This window comes from Gadus macrocephalus, chromosome 23 (assembly GCF_031168955.1).
Source record: "Gadus macrocephalus chromosome 23, ASM3116895v1".
Lineage (NCBI taxonomy): Eukaryota > Metazoa > Chordata > Actinopteri > Gadiformes > Gadidae > Gadus > Gadus macrocephalus.
This window is the reverse complement of record NC_082404.1, coordinates 12,340,009-12,355,775: the sequence shown is the minus strand read 5'-3', so window position 1 is coordinate 12,355,775 and position 15,767 is coordinate 12,340,009. Positions and strand designations below refer to the sequence as shown.

The following is a 15,767-nucleotide window of genomic DNA, read 5'->3' as shown; positions in this document are numbered from 1 at the left end:
CCCTCGGGGAAGAAACGGGTGTTCTGAGCCTCGGTGTAACGCATGGCTGCATAACACTTCTTCTGCTTGTCTCCTGTATGGCTAATAATACTCCTGATTGTGTGCAATAGCTGTCTTCTACTCACTGCTTATACTATTCATTATTTCCTCTGTACTACAATTGACATTAGTTTATATTTGATCATTCAATTAAATGACATTAAACTCACTGCATAATACATAGCCAGGTTGATGTACAAATGTTGATACAATTTTATGCTACACAACTTTTGATAAGCAATGGACTGGTTGACCTACTTCATCCAGCAATCAATTATATGCAGCACAACTGAACATTTTCCTCAGTTTACTCTTAATCACCAAATATTGAGGTGGCATTATAATAAAAGATCGAGGAAAGTGTTTTTGCTCAACTGCCGCACATACACTTGGTTATTTATTATAAATACCACAATATATGTGTAACATGGTCACTGGACAAAGAATGTAACAAAACATTAAGCGGTTTATAATTGGCTTCACGTGTGAAAAGCCCTTTATATCAGCCGAATAAATAGGCCTACGTCAAAGCAAAAAAAGGCAACAAAACGATGAAATACTTTATTATATTCAGTTTTTTATTTGCAGAGCCCAGATTGTTATCAACTTTGCTGATTCGATTTCAAGTATCATATCCCACCACAGGCTGTCCATGTGCTGGATAGATTTTCACTCTATCGGCATCGTCACCAACTGTGGCGTACATTAGGTGGCACAAGGATATGCTTCAGGTCAGACGCCATCTGTACATGTACCTCGGCAAAAATAAACACAAAAAGATTACAAAAATATATAGGCCAAACGACATACAGCTTGCCAACACGCGTTTTGTCTGGTTAACTGTGCAATACCCCATCATGCAATACCACATGCAGTAATAGAGGGTGCATGACGACCATATGCCATGCATAACCTTGCATACAGAAACCACTGGTATTTTATGTACTTGGAGAGCCTTTAACAGACATATTATCTCCCAATAATATCAAACCCAGAGCAGACACAGCCACTTTTAGACATTCATTCATTTACAATCATTCAACATCATTAATCCCTTTCTACTCCCAAAACCCATTTTCTTCATCAGGTGATCGTTCACTATGTTTTGCCAAGCCAAACTCAAGCCAAGCCTCTGCTTTAGTTTGTAAGGGGACTTCAATGCATGAAAGCAACAGCGAATGAGAACTTCAGAAACAATGGAACAACAAGGAAAATGATGGCAGAGTTTTGGCACTGTCATGTGCAAATCTCCATGAGGTTGGCATGGTGACATGTTATCTCAGATTCTCGTTGCTAAACAGAAGTTTGATAACGTTGTGGGGTAAACCCCCTCTTGAAGTACTTCCAGCTGTAATAGTAAAAGGCTTGCCCATGTTTTTTTTTTTTTTAAAACAATCGTTGACGTGGTTTATATGCCCGGCTTCAATAAATAATAAAACGTCCCTCTTATAGACATTGGCAAACAACGGCGAAAATCACCAGCAGAAAATAAATTGAGCGTTAAAAACTATCGTCCTGATTCTGAGAAGATATCAGGAGTAAAAATCAGTTTACTTTGCGATGACCTTGGGACCTTGCTATTTTTACCAAAGGCATATAGGCAGAAAAGGCTATGCTTTACATACCAAGGCCAAACTTCAAAACTTGGATCCGCTGTTTTTGATGATGGTTTAAAGAGGTTGTATGTGTAGATTAAATAAATACTTCATTTGGAAGATTAGGTCAATTTCAGAAACGTTTTTTCTTGCATTCAACACAAACATCAATAAATACATACTCAAATGTCAGCATCTTCTGTAATGAATAGTTTAGTTTTAGGATATGATAATGCAGCATTTTGATTATCTTATAAATCCATACAAAATAAGAACAAAAATCCCAGGGAAAGACGGGGTAAGAGGGAATGATCAATTGCACCGTCAGGAACAACAGGAGTTTTGACGTTGAATGTTCATCCCTTTGGCATCCGATCCGATTGGCTCAAAACCAACAGTAACTAAATAGCTTGTGAATCAAACCAAATTATAATATATTATAGATACACTGGACGGAAATGCATCAAAAACCCAAAAGCTACAACTGATTTGAAATCCTGCAAGCACTCACACTAGTTTTGTATTTCAATGTATCTCAGTGCATGTGTAAACTTGTTGCCAGGTATTTAATTCTATGTTTCCCTGTTGTGTCGGATTTATTTAGTTTCCTTCACTGTGTGCTCACCATTTGGCCACTTTGCACTGTACAGCCCTTTTGTCTACTACAGTCGTCTATGTAAATCTGCACCACCAATAAACTTCATTTGATTTTTTTCTTATTTGTATGGTCATAAGATACAGGCATCAGAGATTATACGTGTGACGTAATGTTAAGGAGTGGATGATGAGTATTTTGCAGTAACCACTGCTTTACCGCTGTTTCCGTACAATCCGTGTTGACATTCACGCTCCTTTATGGCAAGTCCTATGGCAGTCAGGCTACTGGGCCACCAGCAAATAAGGGCCCAGTCCGATGAGGTCATTGCACATCAGTCTCCGTTAAAAAAGAATCCACAATCCAAAATTTGACGTCTAAATAACGTCTAAATAGAAAATAAATATACACTTATAATCCTAATGTTCTTGAAATATTAACCTACCCTATGTCCATAATTCAACAGGGACGTGTGTGCTTCGTCCCTTTTGTCCGTATTTTCACTTGAGATTAATTCTTCAACCTCTCTAAAATAAAAGCAATGGCAATAAAATATCTGCAGTGTAATCCCACAGTGACGCGACAACAGCTGGATTTAATAGCGGGAAACCAGACACAATCTTACCTCAATAGGAAATGTACATCCTGTATTCCACCACTATTCCCCAATAACTTGTTCCTCAAGGTCCCCATCAACAGTGACAAAAGATAAAATGCATTAAAGAGTCTATATTCTTTCTGAGCTTCCAACTGTGAAAGAGTAAAGTGAAGGATTGGGCCTAAACCCCAAGAAGCCTATCAAGTACGTTTCCCTTCCCATGACAAAATATGTTCATCAAGGTTCTTCTCCGCTTTCCCTCACCCTCAGGGGTAAGAAGAAAGAAGAAATCAACACAACCATAGCATTAGCCGTGCAGGGTATTATCGTTCCATCCATGGCTTCAAATCTGTCTGGTGTGCATGACGTCCACAAGTGCACAAACCACAACTCACTGCTCCGAGACCTCAGCGAGACTTGCCCAGCCCCTTTTACTCTTCAACACAGGAGGTCCTTAGTTTTGCAGGACAGTTTTGCAGTTTCATCGGTCGCCGATTTTTTTCGTTTTCGGTACTCCTCTCTCCCTGTTAGTCCTTCTTTCCGTTCTCCTGGGGTGGCGGGTGTGGCAGCTGGGGCTTGAGGCCGTGAACCTGTTGTCCCTGCTTTCCTGCACGCAGCACCCGGCTACATCCGCGGGCGATCTTGTGCATCCACATGACGTTCATGATGTCCAGGCAGATGCTGGAGCCGATCCAGGCCACGCGGCCTCCCCAGGGCACCAGGTAGTAGGCCGCCGTGCCGTACACCGCGCACATGCGGCCGTAGTACACCGGCATGACGGCGATGCGCACCGCGAAGAACACTGCTGCCATGGCGACGCCGTTGGCCATGTTGGACCGTGAGGCCCTAGGGTAGCCGAGGACCTCGAAGAACCAGCTGGGGGGGGGGGGGGGGGGACCAACGACAACGTGGGGAGAACAGCGTGAAGGGGTGTGGTTGGGTGGGTGTGTATTGGGAGTACATAATTATTTGAAAAATATATAGCTTCCTACGACCCATTTTTAATTTTAATTTGTACTCACTATTTTTGACACGGTGAAGCACATATCAAAATGATGTACAGCTCTACCACCTGTGGCCCTGCTATAATAATTAGGCCCCCAAACTTTTCCACAGAGGTGTCATGGCACGATAAACACTTGTGTAGCTCCACAACATTCAAATCAGATACTTTCCATTTGTGCTGTCAAACGTATGGCATCTTCACTAGGGTCGTCTATACTGGCGCACCACACTAGAGAGAGGTGACCGGCCCCATTCCTAAATGGATCAGACTCCTAAATGAGTGCGGTACACCTATGTTTGTCTCCTACCATGACACACCTCTGTAAAAGAAAAGGGTCTATGCCAGGTTGAGGGTTAAAGGTGACCTACCGCTGATTGACACACGGGGTGGAGAACTCCGCGAGCAGCCGGAAGTTAGCAAAGTAAGGCAGCGTTCCCTGGCCCTGGAAGGACAAGGTTAAGAGGGAGACCACCAAAGGGGAGGGGGATAAAGAAAGGCACATGTCGCTGAGTCTCTGGGAACTGATCGAGGTTGAACGATCCTCTACCAAGGTGGCACAGATTAGTAAAGAACCATCCAAATCGAGCTTTTAACAGCTTGTCAGTTTCACAATTTAGCCAATGGGTTATATATTTATTTGAATGTTGCCCATACATGGACGGACATGTAATTGTCCCCTTAACTGAAATAGATAACATCTACGTCATTTTATTAAAAAAAACATCTTGGGATTCTTAGGGTGGGGGAAGGTTCAATCATGGCTGCTTTAAAAATAGTTGAAGGCCTCTCCAGATATAGAGCAATTATTTTTAGGTCTCAGCTCAGTCGTTTGGGACACAAACGTTTTTTTACAGACCAACACAAGAAAAACATGCGTTGTTAAATGTATCTACAGTTTATCTGGGTTCATACTGAATGTTAATACGAAAAGTTCCCATCAACACAATAGTCGACATTGCATCACGACAGTTATGTTAGAACTATCTAAACCAGTACATCACAACAGTTATGTTAGAACTACGTAAACCAGTATCGACACCAGAGCAATGAAAACACTGCACAGGCTTTGATACACATACAGTCAGCCAGCCACTGAATGAAAGGGCAATATACAGCCATGCAGTCAAATAAAACTAAAACAATACGGTTGGATTTCAGGTTCACATTACTAAAGGATCAGGTCCCGGTTTCCATATGTGATCATCTGTATTCTCGTTTATACAGTTGCCCTAGACAGTGTTTAGCTGGACACACGTGTTAAAAGTATCGGTAATGATGAACTATAGAAGCAACAAACCCACACATTATGTGTGCATTGCCGAACATTAAGATTCCAAACTCTTCCTTGTTTATTTGTCCATCTATGAGAGGGTGCATTGATATTTGGGAAACCCAGACCTTAATCCAAGTAGCTTTGATCCCTAGTGTTTTCTGGTTACACCTTCAGGTCATATTACTTCTACCTCCTATGTATCGACAGACCGACTAGACCAGAGACCGTGACTTACCTTCCAAGGACCGAAAGAAAGAGCAGGTCACCGACACAATACTTACTATAATGCAACACACAAGAGTCGTCTTGGTATGGACTCTATATAAAGGTTAGGACACACACTTTGCCTCTGTCTCTCTCTCTCTCTAGCATGAGTATGCTAGTACCTCTAGGTACTGGTAAGTCCATACTGTGACTGGGCATCCTAGGTATCCTCACGGTTGCAGCACAACAGCAATAACCGCAGACAAGACAGGAACAAGGGATGCCTACCTCCCGCCCACCTCCCTTAGGTTACTGACCCTGGTTTCTCTAAACCTTTTTCTTTAATTTTGCTTTGTTAAGACAGATTATTATGGCCATAATAACCCACGCTAAGGTTTGGTAATTTTTGCATGAAGAATTGGAAGAGAAGATTATGCGTGTTAAAGGTCGTATTAGCAATAGAGACACCACAGAAGACAGGACAGAAGACTGACAGATATTATATATATATATATATATAAAGAAGAAAGAAGACTTCACTAAGGTTGGAAGCAGTACAGAAAAGCCAAGATGTAAAGAGCATGCGTTTAATAGTCACTCGTGGAGGTGGGAAACTTTTACTATTGTCATTATGTCAACATTTTAATTAGTTGAATGTATTAATGGTTAAATTAGAAAAACTCTAATTGTACCGCTTAAAATACAATTTAAATAGTAGAGATCTGTAATATAAAACAATGAACATTTAAGGAAAGGATCATTACTAAACTCAAATTTGTATGATCTTCATTTAAAAAGGATCTCAATGTGTCTCTTTGATATTATCCTATGATATCAAAAGAGTACATACTCTATGGTGGTCTGTTGGGCATTGTCTGTATCAAACACAGAGAAACGTAATACATTAACTAACAACACTGACATTTGACAAAAAAGAAAAAGACTAAATACAACAGGTCCAACGAAGAAGGAAAACATATCCAAGTAATTTGAACACCTCAATTATACCAATAGGTTGCCAATTCAAACTTTGTAACGCACAGAACAAAACTGGTATTTCTGGGCCGAGGTTGTTGTGACATTGACGAGTGTCCAGTGACAGTATGGCCTTCTTTATTTACACTGCTTCATGTTTTTACCTAATTACTAATTAGAGTGGTGACGTACTTTAACTCAATATGCACTGCATGTGCCAGAGATCTATCCAGTTTATATTTAAACATTAAGACATTACATCCCAAAACTCTTGCAATCATTGAAAATACAGGAAGGTTAAGGCACTGGGGATCAAACCGTCCAGCAGTCTTACGTGATGCGTCACATACGAGATAAAGTTAACCTGTAAAGTCTGTTAGGCAATGACTACCGGCTGGGTAATGGTACAACAAGGAAGTCATCGAGAAACGGCTTAACAGCTATGCGCTGGCTATAACTTTTTCTTGAGCACATTTGAATTGCAGTTTAAAATACTGACGTTAAGTTGAATGACCTTACTACATTTCATACTGCTTTCTTAGCAGGACAAAACCAGTATCTACACCATACCATAGTACTAGATGTAAAATACAGGAAAGCCTCTGTACAATGGGCACATTTTCTGAGCATAAGAAAGCACAGGTACAGAATCAGACTTTGGCACAAGAACAACCGGTAGGTGGTGTGTGGTTAGGTAGCTCGGCGATAGGTAGGAAAGGCATGTGGGCGGTTAAACAAGTTAGGAGTCATTTGTGGCATGCACAATTGCAGCAGCTACAGCATTCCCCGCCACCTTCTAGTAAGCTCTGCCTGGGAGGTTTCGAGTGCATGCAAACATGGGGTTATAGCCCGGCATTCGGTTCAGCTAAAGCAATGGCGAATAAAGTGCAGCTTCGGTTCAAAATCACACAACACTTAAGATAAGGAGGTCAGTAAGAACAAGACGAATGAAAAAAAGTAGTTGAGAAGCACAGATATTTTAAGAACAAGAGTGGGGTTGGGGGGAGGAGCATTCCATGCAAAAAATACCATCCGTCATTCATCTGCATTTTTCTTATCCCCCTGTTGACCTGGTGGGCTGTCGGTGCATCCAACCAAGAGTGAACCGTTCTCACCGTCTTGAAGCTGGTAGCCAACACGAAAGCTACGTCTGGAGCCAAATCACAACAACCTCATCTTTAGCCATCTACTGCTTAAAAGGACCACTAGACTATCACTGGCGGAAGAGAGCTTCAGATCCATGCCATTTATCATTCTTCTATCCACTCATCCATCAATTTATCTGTCTATTGAATCCAGGGTCAAATCAACTCAAAAGAAAACATTACATAGACCAACATTCACTTACTTAATTGAAAATGTACACCACATTTTCCATTTACTTTACACTCAAATCTGACTCAAACCGACATCCTCTACAGATCATATTTCCTGGGTACCTGACAAGTACCTGTCCACAACGGCCACTTCCTCATTCAATCCATTCCAAGTTGCCATTCCCTCTCTTACAAACCAAATCAGGTCATACACAACCTCAGCTTGTTGTCAACTATACAAACACTTCCTTCTCAACTCTCTCCACTAGTGGTGATGCGACTATCAACAGAGGGAACGCTAAGCTATGCACGGGCCACCCTAAGCTCCCAGCTTCACAGGAGTACAGCAGTTCACCCTTGGTTGTCTCCTTCCCGTCTTGGCTGCGCGCTCTGCTATTGGACAATAGGGAACTCACCAGTACATAGTAGTAAGCATACAATGCTGCCAGATGGTGCAATACAAAAAACTTGTCGCCTATCGCCTTCCAATAGTAAAATATAAGCAGGAGATCTGTAAGGAAGGGAGAGGAGAAGGAGGGAAGAAAAAAAAGAAGGAAAACATGTTAAAAGGTGACCTTTCCCCTTTTCAAATCCCATTTGATAATGGTTCCCCAATGTGTTTGCCCACGGTAAGCCAAATCAAACAGTTAATGGTTGATTCATGCCGCAGTTCTCTTTGATCGTGCACTGTGAGTCTATGGTGTGACCTCCCCCACCCCACCGCGCTCACCTTCATGCAGGAACACATGGCTTAACTACCGTTTGTCTCACCAGATATGAGGTAGCCCGTTGTGATGGCAACGTTGATCTTCACCAGCGTCGGATCTCCCCTGTTGACACAAACCGAACAATGGTTCACTGTGAGGCAGGGGTTATTTACCAGACCTTTTTATGATGTGACCCAATGCCAATGAACAACAAGAATTTACAAAAGTGAATACATTATGCAGTTCTGTTCTATTATTATCATTACATGTTATTTTTTTAACTAATTCAATGTCAAATTTTTCTCTTCTTTACTAAACAAGAAAAAGGAAGAAAAATAAATAGGTTAATAGGTGAGCTCTCTCACCATACTGGGTCTTCGTTGACGAGATCATCAAAAAACAAGATGTAGAGACAAAACAGCCCCACCAGGAGCGCATGCAGTGTGGACACCGTCCTGCAAGAGAGACAAACACACACACACACACAATTTCACTTTGAGACGTCAACAGGAGTGTTTTAACAGTCTCTTATTGAGCAAGAGTTAAACAGAGTGCTTAACGTCTTTTCAGGGCCCCATGGTAAATGAACTGCCTGGCAGCCAAAGGCTGGCGCTAGATTGACGATTGGGCAGTGAGTTTGTCAGTCCTTCAACGCCCCTGACCCCGCCCCCCCACCACCACCACCATCACCAACCCACCACCCCCCACCCCCCTAGCACCCAAGACTTCGGCCTCAGCGGAGGCTGGGGGGCAGCCAAGCGGTTCCTGGCAATCAGTCAGTGAGCTGGCCAAGAGTTCCAGGGCTGCTCTGGGAATTCACGAGCTCAGGAGTGGCAGTGAGACGGTCGGAATAAAGTGGGTCTGACAGAGCAAGGCATCATCTACGGCCCCGTACCCATCCTGGTTAACGTGGGTCCAGATCGTGTGGAACAACACTTGAATCTGGGAATGTGGAGAATGCTCAGAAATGCAGATGGGCCACGGATATGACGGTAGACGTTGGCGATGCACAATAGCACAAACCACGTGGGGCAGCAGCAGCTCAGGAGGTACAGCGGGTTGGCTGATAACCGCAAGGTTGCTAGATCAATTTCCCGGGTCCTCCTAGCGGAGTGTCGAGGTGGCCCTGAGCAAGGCACCTAACCCTTAACTGCTCCAGACTGGCTGGCTGTCGCCTTGCATTGGCTGACACAGCCTTCAGTGTGTGAATGTGTGCATAATGGGTGATTGTTAGGCAATATTGTAAAGCGCGTCGGATAAAAGCGCTATATAAATGCAGTCCATTTACCCACATTCTCATTAACTGTGCAAAACTAAATATAGTATTGCCATCAATTAAGCCTCAGGAGCTTAGAATAAAAACTAAAATATCCTGAAACAATCTTTCATGATTACAGTAAGATTGATATAGACATACAAACAGTGATTTAGACTGAGATGAATGTCCATAGTCCAAATAACCTACCATATAAAAAATATAAACAAATATTTACCAGGAATTTCGCAAGATAAGAGAGCTGGGATGCATTGAGTTATCGATAATGATCTGGAAAGGGTTCCTGGGATACAATAAAAAAGGAAATTTCCTAATTCCACGAACATACAAAATAAGGACAGCCTTTATTAACAACCACACCACCATTGACAATTACAATACTTAAAGGTCCCATGGCATGCTACTTTATGGATGCTTTAATATAGATATTAGTGGGCCCCTAAGACAGTAGTTGAAGACGTTCCCGAAATCCAGCCGTGGTGCAGGATTGCAGCCACTACGAGCCAGTCGCACATTGAGCTTTCGCCAAACGCACCATTTCCGTATCAACAGTAGGGCTAGAACCGAGCGAAAAGAATACAACCAACCCCCCTTGCAATGAGCAATGAGTCTTCCAACCGAAATCAATGGATTTCGCTACCATACTTGATGGTAAAAAAGAAGATGAGGATGTCTGCATTGCCTGGGGAGAGTGTAGACTCTCCCAAGGCAATGCAGACATCCTGAATTGTAAATCCAGGGTTAGGGATTATTTACTATCCATGTTAAAAAGAAGGAATAATGCCTCAGATTACATTTTTTTTTATATTGAATATGCTTAAAGGAAGCAGGATTATTTTTCACTTTATTTTGTTTTTACACATTTGAAGATTTTATTTAAAGGCACATTTGTCTTGTTATCTTTATTATTGTTGTCCGAAAATGATCCGACCCGTGACTCCAAAACTCTGTTGCACCCCTACGAGGCGCACACAGCCTCTACATATCTATATCATATAATATATATTATATGATATATTATATAAGCTATGTGCGCCTCAAGACGATATTAAGAATCTGAAACGACTGCGTCGGGTTCTCCGACGTCTCTGGTTCTTCCACGTCCACATCAATCTGAAGTAGACTGAACCACGACATGGAGGAGCGAGGGATTGTTGCCCACGATTGTTGACAGCGGTTGTCTCACGCCGGAGCCTTGCTGCCCAGCGCTTAGGCACCACCGCCTCCTGCAGCGGGCAGCGCCGAGGCGGTGGTCCCTCGGCAGCGGGCAGCGGGGCTCACGCGGGAGACAATCCCTTTCTCCTCCATGTCGCAGTTCATGTACTTCAGGGAGCCAAGCCAAAGTTCCTTTCCCCCAAATTCCTTTTCAACCATGGCTGAGCTAACCCCAACTACGAGTCTCGTTGTGGAAATACCAGAGACGAGAGTCCGACGTGTGATGCGCCATAACACCAACAGCAGAACTGTTATCCAAATAACAAAGTGTGTACAACACTTGCGTTACAGTCCCGGAGCTCTATATCTCAATAATATCATATAATACATATTATCACGGCCAAAAGCTGGGTGCGCCTCCAGACGATATTATGAATCACAAACGACTGCGTCGGGTTCTCCGACGTCTCTGATTCTACCACTACCAAATCAATCTGAAGTGGACTGAACAGCACGCTGCCGGCTGCCAGCTGCCAGCTGCCAGCCATGGGACCTTTAAACGCCATCGAGAGATTGCTATGCTCGATTCAAGACCGTGGCTTTTTTTTAGTTCTAAAATCATTTCAATGTAAAAGGAAAGTGTGGCCTCGAGATGAGTGTTCCTGATACAGGTGGCCATTCATCACATAAAAAGGTCTACACACAACCTGACAAAAGCACATTTTATTTCAGGAAGGAAGTGAGAGTGACACGACTAATTCTCCCCCAACCACAGACTCTGTGGCGCCATCTCTATCAGTAAGTATGAGAGAAAGCGCCAACATGCTTTTGAGAACTTGCAACTTGCATTGACCGTACAGCATGCGTTATGGCGCGATGCTAGCCACCACTATGTTGCTATAAAGAGACCTCAAGTTTGAAATATAGTCTCCACGAACCCAGGCATTTATATTTAGCTCTTGCACTACAAATGCTTGGAAAGCAAGTGATATACATCTTGCTCTTCCTGGAGTGGCAAGTTAGCAGAAAAAAGCAGTTGACCTGAAATAGGCCTATATCAAATCACAAATCCAACCTTGACATGATATCTAAAAACACAGCTGAAAGTGGTTCTCAATATCCATAAAATAGTATCAATCTCATACATATAATATTTAAGGAACAGTGTGTCCCGTTATTCAAAAGTTATTTATTATTGAGATATATATATATATATATATATATATATATATATATATAATGATGTACAAACAACATTATAATTCCATAAGTACCACCAACTCCCTTTCTTTTGGCCCCCTACCAAACAAATACGTATTGACATGCATACGGGGTACTGTACCCCTCAACAGAATGTACCCCCTCCCCGCGGGCTCACCTGGAGTTCCACTCAACCTTCTGCTTGTCGCTGAGGACGTCGAAGCCCGGGCTGATGCGGGTGGACACCCAGGGGCTGGCCCTGTGGAAGAGCCACTGGAAGCCCAGGAAACTGGTCACCGATATGGCCAAGATCAGCTGGCTGAATGTGTCCATGGCCGCCCTACCCTGCTGTGAGTGTGGAGGGGGAGAAACATAGAGAAGAGGTCATTTCGATAAACAGGATGATTTCAACTGAAAAAAGCGATCTCCACTTCATCACTTCCGTTGTTTGATGTGGTTTACTGGGTTGGTTGTGAGGCTGAAGAGGGAAATGCCCGACGGTTGAATTCAAACTGCTCACCAAACCCAAAGAAGATATATTAAAGGGAAACAAAACCTTGTTTGAGCTAGGCCCCGCCCACTGTCAAATCATAAAAATAATACAAGGAAGCTTCAGTCGCACCTTTTTTTATTTACTGCAAGGACTATGTGGCTGATCAGGCTTTCACCATCACCACTCATAAGATCGCGGGAGGAGGAGGGTGTAGCCAGAATGTTTGATTGACATTACCTTGAAGGCCATCCATAGTCCATGTTTAAGAGATTTGGACCAAGATCAATCGATATCACACCTATTTAACCCACTACCTCACCTCTCATCTTTGTTTTCCTTTAAACAGTCAATACTTACCCTATAGATCCCTAGGTGTGTTAAAGATGCTGTAGGTACAATTCAAGGTCTATTATTTGGGCGTAATTTGTTTGAGATATAGTCGTAATAAATTCACTTTCAGAATATCCATTTCAAGTAGACTGTGCCTCTGTATGAGTCCATTTAGATTTGAGATGGCACCCAGGACATTTCTATCAAATCAGGGCATCTCTCCCCTGATTGTTTAGGGAATCCATCTTTCCTGTCAATCGAAAATAATGTACTCTTCCCCTCTTCTCCCATTACAAAATTGTTAAAGCAATAAAGGACCCACCAGGTGGGATATTGAGTAAAAGTGGCCCTTCAACATGGAACATTGTACACTAAACCGACTGGGTCGTTCAAATCCAGCCAAACAGTCTTTCGGTGATACACGCCAAAAGATAGCGATTTGTCCAAAGGACAAAAACGTATAAAAGGTCAATGTTTAACTAAATCTCATTCCCACTTTAACGCTAGCTGGCCTACCAAGTAACTTCTATGACATTTGAAAGTAAGTACGGGTCCACAGATGTAGTTATTGAACAGGTTATTTAAGTTGACATCCTAACCTTAATTTCCCGTTTGTGACTTACACTTGGAATGCAGTGACAGTGACATCACTTAGGTATGAATTGTGAATGGAGGCAGCGTCTTAGATCATCATGTGTCATGTAAATGCAAACACCTTTTAATGGGTTACATCTTCATCACGTGTAGCGCCCACGCTAAGCTCACGCTTCAAATACGTGTGCGTGGCAATGTTTTGCTCAGGGACACCTTGACACTCAGCTAGGAGGAGCAGGGGTTAGGACTAGCAACCCTCCGGTTGCCAGTCAACCCCCTGTACCTCCTGGGCCATTACCCCCCCACGTTTGTCTGTGAGTGACTGAGTGAGTGTGTATGTTCTCTGTTGTGATTAAGGAAAACTGTATTATTGCATATAGTGTGTACATAGCCAAGGAGATGATACCAGTAAACACTTCAGCATACAAATTAAATGTACACTTCATAAAGAAGAGTCTTATTAATTTTAAAGAAATTTGTAATATATCATACGATATAAACACACTGCATAAGCCGTAATGAAGAGCCATATCCTTTTTTGACCCATTAAGCATTATAGCATTAGAGGCATAAGTACTATTATGGTAGGCCTACAAAGTTGCGGGAAAATTAGTCCTTGTTTTTTCAGCAGAGGTAACTTAGATTAGTTAAAGTTTATATACATAACATTTAAAATAGCTTGTAGCTTAAAATGACCTGGCCTATCTATAGTCAATGCTGTTTGATAGTGATTTCATTAATGTTATCCATCAAATCACATTGTTTAACTTATGTAGTACGCAAACAAAAAAGCTGGCCATACTACTCTCCCTTTGTTTACATGCCATGTTGCACTGCCATATTTTCACAGCAGCCTCTGACAAACTACTGACAGACTGCCATATAGAATCGCTATTTTACCTCCAGTTGAACTGACTAAATAACTACTATACAAACACATAACAACACAATTATTAATACATCACTGCACATCATCATTTGACACTCAATGCTGTATTAGGCGATAACATCGTTTTGAAGGTGTTGCCCAGACTAATGTCTGTTGTTGCAAATCTGTGGGCCAGGGAAGCCATGCATTATCTTCAACATGCAAACAGTCATACTTGTTAGGCAGGTTCCGTCGGGGTGGCCAAGGTCGAATACCCTATGGTCGACTTAAAGAGGCAGTGCAGGGAGAAGCAGAGGCAGAGCACCCGTTGCACGGACGGTGGCCTACCTGTCTTCATTTGAACCTAACTGTATAGCAACTAAATAAATCGATGCCCATACAATTTTAAAAGTGGATTCATAAGGTCTCAATGAATTAAATAACTCAAAAACTTTAGCTTTAATGAGATGGAAGCGAATTTGTATTGAAAATACATAAACGTCACACTTTGTACGTAGGAATGGCATCGTTACGCGGATAGCGTTATTGCATAGTAACCTACATAAACAAAGTAAACAAAGGTGTTGTTTGATTAGGTATTTCAGAAGCAAATACATATTGCAATACATCTAAATCGTCCCTGTATGCCGACATAAACCCACAGCCATTGCATATAACGTAGTTAAAACCTTTCGGAAGCCAGCGTTAAAATGTCCTTGCATAACATGGGTGGATCTTTTGATAGAGACGAAATGGTTGCCTGCGAAAAGCCCCGTCATAAATCATAACGACCCGGCAGATCTGGCACAATCAAGACACCAATGCACAGTGTGCGTGTGTGTACGGGTAGGTTGGATGGATGGACAGCCCATGCAATCGATGGCTTGCGCGGCGCCGCATTGCTTGTCACTTCATATGCCCGGAGAAAAACAGGGTCTCACATCGGTGTGTCTACATGCGTGTGCGTGTGTGTGCAGTAGGCTACATAAACACACAGGCCTACCGCGACCTTTGACAGTCTTACCTTTTCACGCTCATCAAGAACAGCCCTCACTCAACTTCCTATGGTACTCAGTCGATCGGGGAGTGTGTGGTGAACGCCGAGGCTGTGTCGGATCATGTCGACGAGAGAGACAACTGCCCGCACACACATGGACACACGGTGAACCACATGTCTGCCGCTCGGTGTCGATAGGGTGCTCGCTACTAAATGAATTACATACAAAACCGTGGCGATAACCGCCACGCAGTTTCACGTCCGCATATGGAAATGATTGGGGGAGGTTAGGACGACCACGCTCACTCCTGTTCTGGCGCTCTCTCTCTCTCTCTCTCTCTCTCTCTCTCTCTCTCTCTCTCTCTCTCTCTCTCTCTCTCTCTCCTCCCCTTATTGGGATCGAGTTACAGCGATTTTTTTTTAGAAACACACACACACACACACACACACACACACACACACACACACACACACACACACACACACACACACACACACACACACACACACACACACACACACACACACACACACACACACACACAC

The 15,767-nt window shown here is 42.8% G+C and overlaps 1 protein-coding gene across 1 annotated transcript; it reads right to left on the bottom strand.

The window, feature by feature from the left end:
• Positions 1-596: 596 nt before the first annotated feature.
• LOC132452692 (TLC domain-containing protein 4-B-like) lies at positions 597-15,553 on the bottom strand. Its single transcript, XM_060045427.1, has 7 exons — positions 15,249-15,553; positions 12,118-12,287; positions 8,674-8,763; positions 8,373-8,431; positions 8,018-8,112; positions 4,202-4,275; positions 597-3,703 (listed from the first exon to the last, which is right to left on the bottom strand). Exons 2-7 carry the CDS (start codon positions 12,270-12,272, stop codon positions 3,355-3,357), a joined length of 822 nt encoding a protein of 273 aa, XP_059901410.1. The 5' UTR covers positions 12,273-12,287; positions 15,249-15,553; the 3' UTR covers positions 597-3,354.
• Between the last annotated feature and the right edge of the window lie 214 nt (positions 15,554-15,767).

What these genes read in the sequence shown, in the direction of transcription:
- LOC132452692 (XM_060045427.1), bottom strand. Translation starts at nt 12,272, where the DNA reads ATGGACACATTCAGCCAGCTGATCTTGGCCATATCGGTGACCAGTTTC. An exon ending in GTCAACGAAGACCCAGTATG is followed by an intron (nt 8,432 to 8,673) that starts GTGAGAGAGCTC and finishes TTGTGTCAACAG; the next exon opens with GGGAGATCCGACGCTGGTGA. An exon ending in ATGCTTACTACTATGTACTG is followed by an intron (nt 4,276 to 8,017) that starts GTGAGTTCCCTA and finishes TTGTCCTTCCAG; the next exon opens with GGCCAGGGAACGCTGCCTTA.